Source organism: Pempheris klunzingeri, chromosome 8, assembly GCF_042242105.1.
Source record: "Pempheris klunzingeri isolate RE-2024b chromosome 8, fPemKlu1.hap1, whole genome shotgun sequence".
Lineage (NCBI taxonomy): Eukaryota > Metazoa > Chordata > Actinopteri > Acropomatiformes > Pempheridae > Pempheris > Pempheris klunzingeri.
In genome coordinates this window covers 15,335,800-15,354,487 of record NC_092019.1, presented here as the reverse complement: position 1 = coordinate 15,354,487, position 18,688 = coordinate 15,335,800, and the positions used below count along the sequence as shown (strand labels likewise).

The following is an 18,688-nucleotide window of genomic DNA, read 5'->3' as shown; positions in this document are numbered from 1 at the left end:
TACTTAACAATCAATGTTGTTTCAAGGGACCTGCTGTCTTGGTACCCATGCACACCATTTTTATAACCAAAAAAAAGTCCTTTTAATAACAAAGGTCACATACTGCTGATGTCAGTATTTAGAAAATACTGCTTATGGTCCTGATTACACTAAAGTCACAATATGTAAACATTTCATGTGATTTCATTTCACATCTCGTGATAAATTGCTCTGATAACACAATGTATGTGCATGTGTCCATTTTTAACATCGACACTGTGGTACACCAAAGTCTGACATAATAGTTTTTGAATAACAGACTTGATATATTATGCAGAAATACAGGAGAATTATTTCTTTATTTAGATTAAATGTTTAATAATAAATAACAATACCAAGAAATAAATAAGAAGAAATAAATACAAGGAAATAAATAGTAACAACAATTACAACAACGCATGACACAAAACAGCATTATCGAATTAAAAGAAAACCATGAATAATATTAAGTGGAAATAAAAAAATAAACTACAGGAAGCGTTTGTTTTTTCCCCAGTTCACTTCATTTCCCATAGTGCCCCGCGGCATGTCGTTCGCTCTACGTCATGTGTTTTCCTCCCTCACGCGGTGGACTCCTCTGGTAGACTACCGGGGCGGACTCCGTGAACATGGCAGACGACGAGGACTCGGCGCCGGAGCCCGCCGCTGTCTCTCCCCCGGGGAGCCCTCACACCAGGCGGCCTCACTTGGTCTCTTTCTCCGAGAGCGTCCAGCCAGCCGTCGGGATGGTGAGCCAGCTGCTGAGTCACCCGTCCTCCCTCAAGTTTGACAAAAACATCAAGCAGGCCTTCTACAACACGGGGGCGATGATCTTTGTGGCTATCTGCTGCGGGGCGGCCGTCCTGGTCTACTTCATCCTGGAGGCCTTCCTCCGCCCGCTGCTCTGGGCAGTGCTCTGCGGCACCTTCCTCCACCCCTTCAAGCACTCCCTGGCTCGGCTCGGCCGCTCCTGGCTCAGCGGCCTGCAGGAGACCGGGACGCCCATCCTGGTGGGCACCCTGCTGGTCCCGGTGTGGTGTGTCAACTACGGGGTGGACGTGATGGGCAAGCTGGTGCTGGAGAGGCTGACGGTGCTGCTGGTGATCGGTGCCGGGGCGCCGCTGGTCTACTTCCTCTACCTTTTCTGGAGCGTCATCGGCATGCAGGTGCTGCTCGGGCACGTGTGCTGGGTCATCGGGGCCGCGCTGGACTGGTTCCACACAGTGTGGGTGAGTGCATGGACAGGGGCAACTGGGTTACACCCCCCCCCCCCCCTGAAATGATAACAAAAGACCCTCTGTGTCACCCAGTGTGGATGCCACTGGGTGGGTGAGGCCAGCCCTGTCTACCCAACAGATTGATTATATTGTTGTATAGAAAATTCTCATCACAGAATGTGACATTGATGTAGAGGAAAGAACCATGTTATAGGGTAAAATATGTTAAATCCAAACATGTGAAACAGGAACTTAAAGAACAACAGAAAATTAATCAGCAACAAGTCTTGATTATGCTTGATTTATCTCGATCAGTCTTAAAGCGTGAATATTCTGCAGGTTTTCTGGGTTTTCTGTGATAGTAAATCAAATATCTTTTGGCTTTGGACTGTTGGTCGGGTAAAACATGAAGTTACAATATGAAATTTGGGAATTTTTTTATTTTTTACTATTGTCTGAACAAATTATTTATTGAGTAAATAATCTGTAGAAAAAAATGAGGATTGAAATAACTGATAGTTGCAGCCCCACTGTGTGTTAGCGAAGACGGACCGCCCGTCGGTGTCAAAGACACAAACACAAAGAAAGGCAAGCTAAACAGTTTTAATGGGAAACACAAAGGTAAAATGAAAAGTAGTAAAAAAACGGCCATTTTACTCCAAGACCCTGGAGGGTTAAAGGACAACACAATATGATGTTATGATCCCAACATAACTGATAACCAACAGTCGATAAATGAATACTTTTGTTGGACTATGAGACAAGTTCAAGGAAAGGCTATTCGGTTATTCCATTAACCTGAACCGCATTTTCTTGGAATTTATGCCTAAATTTGTATCTGAGCTGATCTGATTTCCTGCAGTTTCGGTATCTGATCGATCAGTACCTCATTATTCCAAAACAGCTGCAGGGCCTGAGCCCAGCCATGCTCTGCCCCGGATACAAATTGCATTAAATGTTCCCCCTCAGACAGTCTGTCCTTCCTCCAAATGCGGAGATAGACACACACGGGGTCTATCTATAAATAGGATGGAGGACACCATATTGAATTACATCAAAAGATGTCTTTGTGTGGAGTGGAAGCAGCTAAGACCTTTGTGACCAGATGATAACAGACTGCTGCATCCGATTTAATGCTTTTCAACAGCAGCAGATTGTTTGCTGCAGTCTGCTGGTTAACAGCTCTGTGAAGACGGCACAGTCTGATCACTTGGACGTCATTAAATGTTCTGTTGTTCTGCCAGGTTACACTCACATTAATGACAGCATCTGGATACAGTGACATTTATTTATGTTGAGCTGCTGACTGATGTTGTCTTGTTGATAAACTCTTCATAGTGCTGGCCAGCAGGTTTGGTTGGAGTCAATATCCTGATATTATAATTTTTCTGATATTAATACATATATCACAATATGGGAAATGTGTGCACAGCTGCACATAAAATTAGGAAATTGATGTTCAGTACAGTGAGCTGCGTTGTGTTATGCATCATGATAGACAAAACTCTATATTAGGGCTGCAACAAGTGATAATTAACATCATTGATTAATATGCAGGTTATTTTCCTGATTAACTGATGAAACAGTGAAAAATGACCATTACAATTTGATAATGATTGATATCAGTCATAAACACTGACCAAAGTCTTCAAACTCAGTCAGGAAGTTCAGAAATTTTAGAGCAACACAAAACAACACTGATCACAGCATTTCTCTTTATCTGATTGTCGCCTATAACATCCCCTCTGTTTTCTTTTTTTAACTGTTCTGCCTCCTCTGTTTCCTCTCAGGTGTGCACGGTGGTGTTTGGCTACCTGCTGGCGGTTTGTTTTAAGTGGAGTCCCCACACTGAGCACTACCTGAGGGCTCTGGCTCTTCCTGTCTGGGCAGTCCTGCTCTTCTACATTGGTGAGTGTGTGGGAGGCCCTGAGAGCCTGCTCAGACGTGTTGTTTCTTATCTCATCTCATACTTTTACGCAAATTCCCTCTTTGCTTCTGGGGTGATTCGTTCAAATTTCGCCTGCTTGAGTTGAAAGTTAGCAGCATTCAGGGATAGAGGCGGCGTTCGCCCAAAGGTGAGGGAGCGAAATAGTTTTCTAGTTTAGACAAGAGGCTGACTCTACAGGTCCCCGGCGTCATTAGACAGCACATGCAGAGCTGCACAGTAAGATGAGGAAGTCTCCAGTATTTTTAGCACACTTAAGGCGTGCTTGAAAGAGGCATCGACCTTCAGGCGTGAAATGTTAAAAGTGACTGAGAGCTATTAAGAAGGTCTGAGGAGGAGGAGGGCAAATCTGTGTGCCTGTATAAAATATACAGTTGGCCAAAATGATCAATATTATATCAGCAATTATTTAATCCTTGTATTATTTTTTAAAATCTGTCTGAAAGCATATCTATAATTAACTTTCAGCTGGTCCAACAAGTAAAAGTAGTGCATTAGAGGACAACAGTTTTATAGAAGTGTCAGCGAAATATTTAAAAGCAGCGTGTTTGTCCACAATAGCGAGAAAATGCATCTTCGTCACCCTGATTTCTGTGTCTGTTTTAGTGTCTCTGACCGGCTCGTGGAGAGTGCCTCTATTTGTGGTTCTCGTTATACTCATCTTCGTGGGCTCCCAAGAGAAACCACCTGTTCCTGGCAGAGGTGAAGATTAATGGACACACACATTAACTTTTACTACAGCAGTAAGAGGAATTTATCGCTAAATTTGTATCTCGTCTGATCTAATTTCCTGCTTCCCATCGACCAGACATTCATGAACATGGTAAAATAGGTGCCAGTAAATGTTTTTTGTATGAATCCAGTAGTAATATGTTTATTTGTGAGCTTTAGAGGTGCTGGTGCAGTAGATTTATTTACCTTCAGACAGAGCCAGGCTAGCTGTTTCCCCCTGTTTCCAGTCTCTATGCTAAGCTAATAACCGGCTGCAGTGGCTGTAGCTTCATACGTTCAGCACACACACAAGAGTCGAATCAATGTCCTCATTTAACTGTCAGCAGTGCGTTTCCCAAAAGGTCAAAGTATTGCTTTAAAAGTCAAATCAGCTCATAATTAACTTTAATGAACTGCTCCAGGAAAGGATTGTTAATAAGCAGCAGAAAATGATGCCCCCTATAATAGACTTTCTTATAATTTGTTTTTTCTGGTCCTTAAGCTCAGTCAGCACCTAATTTAAGTTTTACAGCATCTAGCCTCTGTTTCCTGAGCTCAGCTGTACCTAAAACAAAGCGGACTTATGGTGGACAGCTAGAACCTTAAGACCACGTAGGGAACACCTGCAGAAGAGGAAGTGTGTTTGCTGTTTGCGCTGTGCCACCGCTGCTGCTGATGTGTTACTGTTGTTTTCCGTCTCTCTTCACCTCTCCAGGAGAGATTTCAGGGCAGGTGCTGTCATTCGCTGCTAACACTATTTACATGGCAATCTCCTGTAGCAACGTCCAGCTGAAATCTGAGCCCAGCGAAAACACTGCCACAGGTAAGACAGCGCACTGCCAGCGCTGTGTGTCACAGAGGCAGCTTTAGTACAGGCACGGCAGTAGTCATGTCTGAATACATATTACATGGTGATTTTTATAAGTAACATAATCCTTTGGATTACAAAATAGAAATGTAATCTAATCCGAATACTTATGATTCACTTTGAAGTCAAACACTGAAAATATTCCACCTCATGCTGAAAATAATGGACACAGTTCCACAAAATTTTTTTTTGTATCTTTTAAACATTTCAAAACATTTTCAATGCAAATAAAATGCGTTTTGCATATTTAGCATTTACAGTGTGTCAAATCAAATTACCCTTACAGAAACTACACGTGTACTGTGTGCATTCAACAACGTGTAGGATGCTGCTTTTCCTTGTTTAAATTTGGTGAGTACATTTTGTGTAACTGATATTGCTACAAATGGACGGCTGGAGGACTGGAGACCCTCCATCTTGACTCAACACCGTTCTTTTTTCACCCGCCACAAAAAAACCTCACATGTCATTAATATGAAAAAAAGTTTCATAATTTTGCGATAATTTAGAGACGTAATCTAAAATGTAATCAAGTGATCTGTGCAAAATATAATAGTAATCTGATGTCTTTTTTTAGAATATAGTCTGGGCAGGTTATTTTAGTTTTTGTAAATCTGATTATGTAATCCCGATGACATTTAATCCATTACCACCCAAGCTTGGATACAGACATCTAAATTCTAGGTAATGTTTCTGTGTTTGGATTTACTATTTTGGCTCCATTTTTGTTGTTTACCAGAGTGAGAAAATCCAGAGGAAGAAGGCTGGTGGAGATTTGGGATGAGAAAGTGATCAACCACCACGCAAACAGGCCCTAAATCAGCCTGTTTAAATCACTTTAATGGGCATTAATCTGAAAATCAGCAAAGGGATACACAGTAGAAGTGGAATTGAGTATTACAATTTAACTTTTTACACTTTTACACTTTTTATTTTGATAGAGAAGTTGAATTTTTCTTCTTTATAGTCGACATGTTTTGGACTCCACATTTAGAGGAACTGCAGCTCAACTGTCTTCTGCTTTGGCTTCACCACAGAGCTGTGGTGGTTGGCATTACAACAAACCAACGTCCTCACTGCTTTCTTCTGTCTTTCTCTTCTTCTCATATGCTTCTCCCGTCCCCTCTCTCTAGATGGTATGCCGTCTGTGGGCCCCATTCCTGGGACGCCAGGGTTCCCTCGGGGCTCTCGTTCACTACCAGCTGGCTTCTTTCAGAGAGAGAAGAGCCCCCACAGAGCCAGTGATATCTACTTTATCCTACTGGTCTGGGCCATTGTGCTGGTTCAGGTCTGGCTCAACCTCTGGATCCTACAGCTGCTGCCTATCCCTGTGGCTGGTAACACACACACACACACACACACACACACACACTCCCTTTGACATGCCTCCTCTCAGATGTGCTGTGCTCAGACTAACGTTGCATTGATACTTCAGTGTGGGTGCTGAAGAAACTGGTGGTGCACTTTGGCCTGAAGAGCTTTGCAGAGCGGACTCTCACCTCATGGTGGGCGGTGCTGGAGAAGCTTGGACGTGAGCGAGAGGAGGCCCTGCTGCCTGGACCAATCAAAGGCTTGGCTCTGTTCCTGCTGCGTATCGACACTAAGGTAACGCCTCTGACTGATCTCCAGGGGGCGCCGGTGCGGGCGCTGCCCTTCATCTTTCTTTTAATTCGCACATCCTCACTCAGGCCCACACACATTCTCTGTTACACTACATATTTCTGTTCATATAGTATATTTGTCACTTTCTATATTTAATGCCCCCAGTGGTCAGCAAAGATTGTCTGATCAATAAATGCTCAGGGTCAGATCTACTGTGTACAGTGCTGTGAAAAAGTATTTGCTCCCTTGCAGATTTCTGCTGTTTTTGCTTTATCGTCACACTTACATGTTTCAGATCATCAAACACATTTTAATATCAGACAAAGATAACCTGAGTAAATACAAAAAGCAGTTTTTAAATGATGATTTCATTTATTAAGGGAAAAAAGCTATCCAAATCAACCTGGCCCTATGTGAAAAAGTAATTGGCCCCCCTTGTTAAATCATGAATTAACTGTGATTAACCACATGTTTGAAAGCTAAGTTCAATTTTACTAGCCACACCCAGGCCTGATTACTGCCAGAGCTGTAGAGTCAAGAAATCAATTAAATAGACAACATGAAGTAGGCTGAAAGATGTCAAAATGCAACACATCATGCCCCGATCTAAAGCAATTCAAGAACAGACAAGAAACAAAGTTATTGACATCTATCAGTCTGGAAAGGGTTAAAAAGCCATTTCTAAGTCTTTGGGACTCCAGCGAACAACAGTTCAGAGAGTTCTATAAGTATTGAAATAGTTCAGGAAAAAGGGACTTCTCTATAATGTATTACAACTCTGAAGTTTGGTGTGAATTGGTCCCTAAGAGGTAGAACATTTTCAAACAGGTTTCAGGCCGTTTTCGGTCATTTACAGGATCCTCTTCTTCGTCATTTGACCCGATGGTGCCTTTTCTGATACACCCATTCCTCAGGACTTCAGTACACGAGAATTTTCCCCCGACTGCAGTTCCCCTCAGTTCTAAGGACCTTTATGTGTCTTTCAGCTCCTTGTTTTGTCACGGCCTGCCGCTTTATTGTTCTAAATCACTCTCACTGCTCACATAGCATAGTTTTGAGACACATCAGGCAGCTGTTTTTAGTGCAAAAGCTCTGATAAATTTGACTGTACACATGTTCAATACCAAATGACAGACAGACAAAGATAGCAACTAGCTGGGGAACATAGTGGAGCAACTATCAGCTAAAAACAAGATATTTCCATAAACAGAGCTAAAAGAGAGTAAATATTGGCTCAGGTGAACACAAACATGACTCCAAATGAATGATAATGTTCGTCCGTGTCTGCTGGATGTAGTAGTGGGCAATTGTTGGCCAAAATATTTGCCATAACAAATTCATAGGTAATATGTGAATTTTGTGGTTCTGTCCTCAGTAGCCAAACAAATCTATATTAAAATCTACATTTTTAGAGCAACAATATGCTCTAAAAAGGCCTTAGAAGGTCAGGAATAGAGTTCATCACGAATGGCCTTGTTGCTGACAACTTTTACACTAAAAGATGTCTTTCTCCTAATGTTTTTGGGACGTAGTTATGTTGTGTGTCTGTAATCACAATGACTTGCATCCCACTGTGTAGCCAGTCCACACTCCCTGTATGTCCTGTAGTTAAATCCTGCCTGCCTCGCTCCACTCCCTGATCCCTCACCGCCTGTAACCCCAAACAGGTTGTGTTTTTGTCGCACGGGTTCATGTGATGACTGCTGCACCGATCTTTCCAAAAATAATCTTCCCAATGTCTCTTTGTCTCCTCCCCAAGCTCTGGCATTGGCTTAACAAGCAGGTAATGACTTGGTGGAGCAGAGTGCTGAGAGAGACTGACAGAGAGAGTGTGTTTGAGAGAGAAAGCAAGAGAACAGAGATGAAGAAATAACCTGTAGATATGCTGTGGGTATGTGTGGAGGCGTGAGGACACCTTGTAATAGCTTGGACTGGCACTTTACCCGTCCACTGTCATCACCCTGTCATCCCGTCTGTGTGTCCGTCCTCCCGCTGCTGTCCTGCTTCCTGCTTTTGTTGTTACAGGAAGCCACGGTCGGGGAGGTGGGGCTCTTTGGTCCCACAGCCTCGTCCGTATCTTCTCTGCTGCGATCTAACTGGCAGGTTTGGCTGTAGAGTGTATGAGCTGCATGGAGAGATGGCTGATGTAGACGGAGCAGAGCTGAGTCGGATATCGACAAATCCCACGAAAAGACCAAAACCAACAACAATGTCATCCAACTAATGCTGCCTCTGCATCCAAAAAGCTGGGTCCTCTGCGCCGTAGAGCGCCATTGTTGTTCAAAAACAATTAAAAACGCATCAAAGAGCAGCTCTCATGCATTGGGTGACATCTGTCGTTACGATGAACATGGGCACCGTAGTTTATGTTGAATTTATCCCACATTCACCATCTGCTGCTGTCATAAACACTTAGCAGTGCACTAAACCCGTTGCAGAAAATAGTCCCCAAGAAAAACACATTTTACTCCTGTTTGGGTAACGTTTGCTAAAAACTACAGTGCCCAGCTTTGGGAGGACATTATTTAGCCTTTTTTTTGTGAGCTTTGTGACATCTTTAGTACAAAAGGGCTTGGGTCTGATTGTTACAGACAGAGTAAGGAAGTTTTAGAGTGCTGAGAGACAAACTAACATATTGTTGGTTTTGGTCTATTCACGAGATTTGTTAACAGAAACGCAGATAAAAATACCAACACAATTCTTTAAAGGTTCAGTGAAGTTTAGATCATGAACCCTGACATGGCAGGTTTTCACAGACCTTTACAGACCCACCAGTGTTTAGAGGAGGTGGTTTCTTAGTTCAAGCGTCACAGAAGACTCGCTGCATTCAGCAAGAAAAACAAGGGCTTGTGTTGTGTTAAGTGGTGCTGAGGTTTGGACCTTATTCAAATTCAAAGGAGACACTTACTTAATTGTTAGATTTAGTTATTTCTAAATTAATTTCTGCGCTGGTGTGATGTTTCCATTTTTTTTTGTTAACTATTTTGCTGACTGGATTTAATCAGTCAGCTGACACGTATCATTCTTCTGTAAGGTAAGGCTACGCTCTTACAGGCAGTAAGAACAAAGTTCAACATTCACTTAGAATATTTAACAGTTTATTCTGGACTTTATGACTTTATCAGTGTGTAGCTAAAATTCTGTGTAACCGCTATGTCACCCCTCCATCAACATAATGACAAACCATTAGGACATGACATTAACAGAGTTGTTATAGTTTTGTGTTTTTCATTTGTTTCTATTTTTATTTTGTCTTTAGATTCAGTTATTTTCCCGAGTGGGTTTGTTATTTATGTTTAGTTTTGGTTTAGTTTTATTAAAGCTGAAAACATTCCCTGTATATTTTTGTTTTATTTTAATTAGCGTTCTAAGTACACAAAATCACTTTAGTTACCTTTATTTTTTTTAATGTCTAGTTTTTATTTTTATCTCAGGTAACAGATGTTTTTTTTTTTCACACTTAGTTTTAATTTTTAGTTTAGTTGCAGTTATAAATAATATAACATGATGTGTCCACTAACAGAGCCTCTTCCAGTAACTTGACTTTAACGCGTGGCTTTTGTGACATTAACTCACATACAAATGGAGACTAAAGCTGTTAAAAGTTGGCTATTGACACAGTTTTGGGGCATCGAGAAACCTGAGTTAAGAATCGCCACTTTTCTGACTGACGGAGAGGTTTGCTACAGTTTTAGTGTTAATAAAAAGTCATGAACTTAAGCACACAGTTTTAGTTGTTCACTTGTATGTCTCTGTGTTCAAGTGCCAGGATGTGTGCGTGCATGTTAACATGCACACATACCCTGGCTGTTGGTTCACTCAGTCGTTCCCCTCAGGGCTCTCAGAGCTTCGCTTTTAGATCCAAAATGGCCTCTTAACGTGGGATGGACGCAGGTTTCTCCATGTGTCTGATCACTGTATGCTTTCAACCTCGTCAGAGTAGCACTGACTTTGTATCTACTCTCTGTTTTTCCTTTTTCCTCCTGTCTGTGTCTTCCTCCTTTCTATATACGCGTAGATGATCGTGTGGTTGGAGCGATCACTGGATAAAATCATCAGCATCTTCATCATCTTCCTCCTGGTCACAGGGACACTGCTCATGGCTCTACTGCTCACAGCTATGGTACCATTTGTTCTTTTGAACACCATAACTGCATTTCAGAGGTACTGACATCGTCTTGGGTAACAAAATAACTTTTATCTTTGTAGGTTCATCATGAAAGTGTTCACATCATCGACGTAACCAGTAACCTCATCAACGAGACTGTGTCTAACCATCCAGAATGGGCCAAGTATGACAGTTTACTTTTACAATTTGCATTGTTCTGATAATTTCCCATCTACTGAACATCTTCTCTCTTTTTTTTCTAACTCTGTCCTCCTCTAGTTGGCTTCCAGAGGCTCGTGTGGTGCAGAAGGCTCTTAATTCAGCTGCTACTAATGTTTATCAACATGGTAGAGAATGGATAACACTTAAAGTAAGAATAATAATAGCATATATATTTTCCATTTACTCACATGACTCAAAATATGGAGGCAAAAACAGAAAACTTGAGTGGCCTTTTAATTGTTTCTTGTGTGCAGCTCCATAAGATGTTAGGGGACAAGGTGAACCACACGGCTGTGATTGAGAAACAGGTTTTGGAGCTTTGGGACAGACTGTACCACTCCTGGTTTGTGAAGGTGGCGTGAGGACAGTAGAGATCAGGCCAGTCCATTTAACTTTTAAAAGTGCCATCCTCACAAAATATTGCATGTATTTTCCTAGAACGTGACCCACTCTGGACGCCCCCGTGGTCATAAGATGACGGCTCAGAGACAGAACAGCTGGCTAGTCGACATCCTGGACTGGAAGGACATTGCCTCCTTTCTGCAGGAAAACATCGAGACTCTGCTGTCTGTAAGCACTGGTGTCTTTTAACACTTTAACATCATCACATACACTATAAAAGACACTACAGCACTTGTTTGTCCTTTTATCGCACTATTAAAAGAGGTTTCCTCACACTTAGATCTATGCAGTGCGTCACTTTGTATCAGAGCTTTTGGTCTATCAGAGCACACATGAAAGAACGATGGACAGGCAGGTAGAAATAACCAGTCCCATTCCAACACAGCATGCAACACACCTGTGTGCACCCTAGTATATATGTATAGATGTGGGGATCTCTGACTAACGGTGGTTCATACGTCATCCTTCTCAAAGCCTCATTTTCTATGTTATGAAATATAGTTTCTCCTGCGTTTCCCCCTTTTTGCTTTCAATCGCCAGATAGAATAAACATGCTGGACTACTGCATGTCAGCACTGCTGTGATTGGCCTTCAGTGGGCATTAGAACAGCTGCAGCTCATAAATTGTTGTGTGTCAAAGCGGCGACTGTTTTCCTGTGGGTGCCATTTTTACTGTTGCCTCGTTGTTTTGCAGATCCTGGAGTCTCTGTGGGTGGTAATGAGTAGAAACGTTGGCCTCCTCATCTCCACCTCGACCACTCTCTTCACCGTCTTGTTCCACAGCGGCACGGCTCTGCTCAATTTTGCTCTGAGTCTGGTACGAAGCTTTGAATTACACGGGGTGTTTTTTTTTTTTTTTTTTGACATGAAGAACTGAGGGTAAACCAGTTTGTATTCAGGAAGTAGTCTGATGTTCGCATTTTCATCATCTTTATTCTTTTGTAATGTACTAGAATAACAGGTCATGATTATTCGTAGTTGTGCATGCTTTAGTGGTGATTAGAAGAAGTAACTGTAATTCATTCTTGATCAGTCGATGTACCACGTTTATTATTTACCACATACCTTTTTTTTGAGTTCATGTGAAGGTTAAATAATCCTATTTAGTTTGGCTACAACAGACTTGCTCATCATGTTTGTATATATGCAGGTGATTTTCCTGACGACTCTGTTCTACCTGCTGAGCTCCAGCGGTGAATACTACAAACCTGTCAAATGGGTGATCAGCCTGACCCCCCTCTCCCAGCCTGGTCCCTCCTCAAATATCATAGGCCAGTCTGTAGAAGAGGCCATCAGGTAGTCACACACACAAAAGCTCATCCCACATGTGAACAACCTAAACGTACCTCAGTTTGATGATTTTTGACTTTGTGTGTGTGTGTGTGTGTGTGTGTTTGTTTGGAAGAGGAGTGTTTGACGCCTCTCTAAAAATGGCTGGCTTCTACGGCCTCTACACTTGGCTCACTCACACCATCTTTGGCATCAACATAGTCTTCATTCCTTCTGGTGAGTCAGCGTGTTCGCAGCAGATCGTGCTGTCACTATACCCACACCTGTCAGTTTTTTTCCTCACTCTCTGAATCCGTCTCTCCTGTCCTGAAGCCATGGCTGCCATCCTGGGTGCCGTGCCGTTCCTGGGGACCTACTGGGCGGCGGTGCCGGCAGTGTGTGACCTGTGGTTGGTGCAGGGCGAAGGAGTCAAGGCCGTGCTGCTGCTCATCTGCCACCTGCTTCCGACGTATTTCGTAGATACAGCGATCTACTCTGACATATCAGGGTGTGTATGTGTGAGACTGCTCTTACCAGCTTGTGTCTGTTATTCAAGCTTTGCATTGACACATTTGACCAACAAATGTCAACAAACCAACCGCCCGGTTGGCAACCCAAATATGGCTTTGTCTATACACGTCTATAAACAGTGTGTCCATTTGCCGCAGCCAGTTTCATAAACTATCAGCTGTTTGAGATAGAAAACAACACCCGACAGCGGGCCAAATAATTCTCCATCTCAGCTGTTACTGGCAGCGCAGGACTGTATCGAAATCAGTTTCTCCTTTCAGTAGCGTTTCCTGTTTCTCTTCCCTTCATGGTTAGAACTTCATTTAAGTTAACATTATGATTAGGGGTTCTCAAAAAGGGCTACTTGGGATTAGCTTCAAGGTGAGGGATTTTATGGGCGAGACTATTGTGTAACTCTTAGCATGTGTATTTTGTAAAATTGCTCTTTCTAACTTGTTTTTGAGAACAATATTGGTGTTTACATGTCACATGTAACCTACATTAAGTTTTTTCAAAAGCATACTTTTGCTCTGCTTGGATTTCAATCAAAGTCATGCTTGTTTGTTAATGCAACTGCAACCAGGGACACATTTCAAACCTCTCTGTGATGGTTCCTTTACATTCAAAGATTGTTGACAACTTTATCAGTGTGACGGAGAAACGTAAAATATCTATCGTGATTCATTACACGGCTTTGTTGAATACTTGAATGCGATTGGTCAATTATGTCATTCTATAGTCTGTCTATACATGCAGCGTGCATTTTTAAACCAATAACATTTCAATATTTTATGGCAAAATGATTGATTTCTTTAGTACAACACCATGTAATGAGCGCCGGCCATTGTTGCAAAACGAGCCCCCTCAGGATGATTCCAGTCAGGGTTCATTCTGTAATAATAAAGTTTTCTGTACATTATCTCTTTCTTATATATGCAAGATCAGATATGCTAAGAAACCTTCTACTACGCATTTCTATGCATTTTCTAGTCTCTGTATATTGTATTTTTTCCATATTTCTTTGTGTTGATGTGTTTTCTTGTCTTTGCGTCTCAGGGGTGGACACCCGTATCTGACGGGTCTGGCGGTGGCGGGCGGAGCGTACTATCTGGGTCTGGAGGGCGCCATCATCGGGCCCATCCTCCTCTGCATCCTGGTAGTTGCAGCCAACATCTACAGTGCCATGCTGATGAGCCCCAGCTCTGCAGTGCCAACGCCGGTGCAGTCCAGCTGGCCGCTCCACCCCATCAGGTAAAGGAAAAAAAAAAAAAAACTGAAACACAGGCAGAGAGCTGATTTAAAAAAAAAAAAAAAAAAAAACTTCAGAAAAATGCAAACACACCATCTTTTTCCCTCTCTTAGGACCTTCGCAGAGTCCACCCCCTCTGTCCTGAAGAAGACCAGTGAGTGAGAGCGAGAGAGTGCATCCCTGTGGAATGCCACCTGGCTTCCCATTGGCTGATTCCTCAGGGGAAGTGCTCCCCTCCCCAAAGCTCCTCCCTACGCCGCCCGGCTCTGGAGGTTTCGGCCGCTGACCGAGAAGAGATGGCGGCGTGATGGCTGGTCATCCATCATGCTGTCTGCTTACCAGAGCCGCTTCTCTGAGCAGCACGGCACCAGCTGCTCTCACTCAAGACCCTAAAATTACAGGTATAAGCGTTCAACCTGATCCCAAACATGGACCAACGATGTCACATTTGGCTTCACGATCAAATGGCAGAGACGTTGATGCTAATCACATCATCTCTCAGAACTCAGTGCCTAAATTGATTTTGTAATGTTTAAAAATGCCAAAAATTATTGCACTTTGTGGTGAATTATAAGATATATTTTTATCTACAAAGCCCCCCCTCCCCTGATTTCCACCCTGTGCACCCAGGCTGTGTTTAAGCTACAGTGCGTGGTCGTGCAGTATTTGTACTCCCTACCTCTCTCCTCCTGGAGGCTCAAGTAGAGTCTGTAGTGACAACTGGTTTGTGTAAAGATGAACTGAACAGTTCTTGCCATAGAAGTCCTCACGACAGGTTTTTTTAAAAATAGTTTAACATAATGTGTCATTCATGTTTCAGTGATAACAGCTGTGAGTTTACAACACTAGATCTTTGGTTTGACACACACACGCACACACACACACTCCTGCTCTCCTGGACTAAGCTTTGTTTCCACTGTTTCACTTTTTTTTTTAGGTGTCCGTGTGGTTTGATTATAGCGAATGTCTCTGCTAATGGCTGCAGGTTTGGACTGATGACGACTACTTTAGTGGGTCAGATTAGGCGTCCTGCTTTCAGGGAGTTTGGTCTGAATCCAAGACCAGAGGATTAACGGGGGATTCTGTTTTTACATTTTTAATTTATTCTAAGCTTTTTTTACACACTGTGAATGCACACACACACAAGCTCTCCATTTTTCAACACGCTTAGCTGATCTGCCAGTACTGAAGCATGTTTACACTACCTTGATATTGAACAGTGTGACTGAGTATTTTTGTTGAGACTGTTACCGTCACCTCCATCACGTCATTTCACCTTTTAGAAGAGTCTTTAGATTTCTTTTACTCGCCTCATCCACTCTTGCACTTGCTTACTCCATATTCAAACTACAGTCGAAGCACTTTTCTGAACAGAGTATGAAGTAGTTTACATCACGTGAAGCTTTAATAATTAACAATCTGTACAGATTTTTATGTAACGCGACACATTGATCATACATGGCTACTGTGTTAGCTGCCTGATGGTGGGAGGGCTGTGATGTGTTCTGGGTTGGAACAAATGTTGGTGGTGGTGATTTAATAACGGTTTCATTGTTTAATTAAATTACTGTAGTTTCCATTTGGTACCGTTTCTTTTGTTTTAGTCATTGGACATGCACTGACATAATAAACATTGTCATCTAAACTGCAGCGGCTCTGTTGAGTTCCTTATTAATTATAAATAGGTAGCTTTTTGACTGAATTAGGCCAGCAATTATTTATTTTCATTGTCACTCAATCTGATGAAGTCATTTATCAAATTTTGGCTCTTTTTAATTTTTTTGTCCAACCAGCTTTTTAAAACCTACAGCTATTGAATTGAAAATAAAGTGGTGTAGGAAATATTTAGCTCTTTTACTCAAGTAAAAGTTCTGGATGTAAAATGTTGATAAATGGCTGCTGTCAGTGCTACATATAATATGAATATGATGACAGAATAAGTCTGACATAATACTATAACTTGAATGTCGTAAGTGGAACTTATTTTTTAACTATCTTATATATTGTTAAACTCTTAATCTATACGTTTCTTCAGCTATCAAATGCATGTAGTGGAGTAAAAAGTACAATATTTTTATTACCCTCTGAAATGTCGTGGAGTTAAAGTATGATGTAGCAGAAAATGGAAATAATCAAGTAATCCTAACTACAAGTGCCTATAAATTGTACGTATGTAAGATACTTGAGTAAATGTACTTTGTCACATAAAACAAGTTATATATAAAACAAAAGTGCCCGAATCCTAATGTTCATTTTTGCATTTAAGATAGTACTGTAAACGAAACTAATTTCAGCACTCAGCTGAAGCAGGTTTTCTTATTTGTTTGGAGTCAAATTTGGCCCTTTTGATTGTCAAATTAATCCATGACGGGTCGGTCTTGAGATCTGACTGATAAAGATATTGTTATCCGCTGCTGAACTGTTAATGTACTTGCATGGACTCTTTAAATTCATGCATAATATTCTCATCACAGAGCAGACTATTGTTGTGCCTCCAGTGGGGGACTGAGCTATATGGGGCAGCTTCCAGGTGGGATTATGCTGAACTATGTAAATATAAAGCAGGCTACAAACTGCATGCATTCAAAATCTAACTTTCCCCGGATAAACAAAAGTTAAAACGTCCTTCTGTGTTTGTGTGAGTTGAGTCAGAGGTGTCATCTGTTCTGTGAAGGCTTTACAGATTGTCAATGTGTCACTGAGGCTCTGGACAGATGGACAGAATAAATATCAAATCCAGGGAAAGCTACAGCACGGCTGCTGGTAAAGCCAGGCACCTTTCAGCTGAGGCCTCCAGTGACATCGACAAACACCACAGTATGATCTTCATAGGAATATGATACAAATGTTCAAATATATGTATTCAAATTCAAGTTGTTAAATATGCGTGGAAATACTTTGAAGCTTGTGAAATTAAAATTATTCTTTTTAAAAATCATTTTTTTGTCTTATAAAAAAAAAGTCATAGGTATAAAGTACATTAGTTTCAAATAGCAAAACTCCTTTAGATCTATATAGTGTCAGTGCTGAATGTGGGACACCTGAAAATACAGTAATATTAATGACTACAGAGAAACAATGTGGGCTGTATGAGGCTGCAGTTTGAAATGTTTTGGGAGCAGCAGAGCATGTGAAGATATATGAAAATATGTAAAATATTAGAGGGGATACTTTGTGAAGTCTGAAATTTGTATTTTTTGATGATGGCCTTTCAGACTATCACTGAAAACACAGCAAACATTTCCCATCATGAGGTGTTTGTGTTTGGATCACCCAGAGAAAGTCCGCAGTCCAAAATGAAGTTTCTGCTCAAGAGCCGATGCTGGAGTTGAACCACGGCCTGCCAGGTGACTTCACACACTGGTAACCTGTAAATAAAAGCAAAAATTTTAAAAGTTAAAAGACCACAACATCACAGACTATTAAATTCACAGAAAGGAGGACAGAGGACAGTACATAACCTCAGCTGTGGCTCCACACGGATAACGCTGCCGTCTGCCATCTGCCATCTCTCAGGTTCAGGCTTCATCACTTTAAAATGAGCTTGTCAAACATGTTAAAACCTCCTTCTGACCAGATAAACGCTACATTATGAGCCAAGACATATTTGGATTATGAAGCGACACCTGCTGATTATTGTAAGAATCTGTTATTACATTTTCTACCGTGGATAACTTCATCTCTTTATAAGAAAACAACCAGTCTGTCCAAAAATGCAATTTATGACCAGTTCCACTAAGGCAAGGATAAGTCTAAATTAGTGCATGTCTCAATAATAAAATATAAGACTGATTTGACAAACAAGCATCAATAAAACGGTTACATTAGACACACATTTCAAATTTTATAAATTCACTCTGTTCCTCTGAACACGCTTCAATATTCCATCTTTTTCCAGGAGTTTCCCTCCGGGCTGCAGTCTGATTTGGCTTTGATCCGTTTCTTAGGATCAAAGACTCCACACAGCTCCTCTGAAGTCTGCAGCACATAAACCAGAGTGGAGTCTTCCTGCCCTCTCACAGCTCCAAATCCTCAACAGCAGAATCACTCATTTCATTTACAGAGACGAACAGAGAGCGTCGTCTCCCTGAAGGCGGCTCTTCTCGGATCTACAGGGCAGATTATTCCTCACTGTGGATGAAGAGGCTTCAGAGGAACTCAGGACACTTTGACGTCTGAGTTCTCTGCCTTTTTGACCACTAAATATGAGAACAATGCAAATTGGAGAAACAAAATCTCACCTAGAATTATAATCTGTATCAAGACGCCGCATTAATATGAAAACATCCCAATATCTCATTTACTGTAGGGGAGATGCTTTCAGAAAACAGAAGCAGAGAATCATCTTTTATTAAAGCTGTGTATGCAAAACACTGTTGTCTAATACGTCTTCCTGACGGCCCTGGTGGGTCTAATCCTGACAAATGAATAATTCAACAGATCAAGTCAAGCAGTTTGAATAATCCACTCTCCACAAAGCTTGTAGGGAGTCTGCTGTCTGGCTCTATTACCTTCACACTGCGCTGTCGTGTTTATTAAAAAGACAGAAGAGTCACATTTCCACAGT

At 41.6% G+C, this 18,688-nt stretch overlaps 1 protein-coding gene across 2 annotated transcripts; it reads left to right on the top strand.

The window, feature by feature from the left end:
• Positions 1-548: 548 nt before the first annotated feature.
• On the top strand, positions 549-15,769 carry tmem245 (transmembrane protein 245). 2 transcript variants are annotated; one of them, XR_011584453.1, is made up of 18 exons: positions 549-1,247; positions 3,026-3,143; positions 3,787-3,882; positions 4,607-4,714; positions 5,893-6,096; positions 6,195-6,364; positions 10,380-10,484; positions 10,571-10,653; positions 10,749-10,839; positions 10,946-11,044; positions 11,130-11,261; positions 11,788-11,910; positions 12,244-12,389; positions 12,499-12,599; positions 12,696-12,870; positions 13,929-14,123; positions 14,235-14,522; positions 15,059-15,769. XR_011584453.1 is itself a non-coding variant. In XM_070835129.1 (17 exons), the coding sequence occupies exons 1-17, from the start codon at positions 648-650 to the stop codon at positions 14,281-14,283; spliced, it is 2,595 nt and encodes an 864-aa protein (XP_070691230.1). In that variant the 5' UTR covers positions 549-647; the 3' UTR covers positions 14,284-15,769. The 2 variants fall into 2 exon arrangements, 1 of the variants encoding a protein (XP_070691230.1); XM_070835129.1 differs by having other exon boundaries at positions 14,235-15,769.
• The last annotated feature ends 2,919 nt before the right edge of the window (positions 15,770-18,688 follow it).

Coding starts and splice junctions, on each gene's coding strand:
- tmem245 (XM_070835129.1), top strand. CDS start 648: ATGGCAGACGACGAGGACTCGGCGCCGGAGCCCGCCGCTGTCTCTCCC. Junction 4,715..5,892: donor CAGCGAAAACACTGCCACAG/GTAAGACAGCGC, acceptor CCCTCTCTCTAG/ATGGTATGCCGTCTGTGGGC. Junction 12,390..12,498: donor TCTGTAGAAGAGGCCATCAG/GTAGTCACACAC, acceptor TTTGTTTGGAAG/AGGAGTGTTTGACGCCTCTC.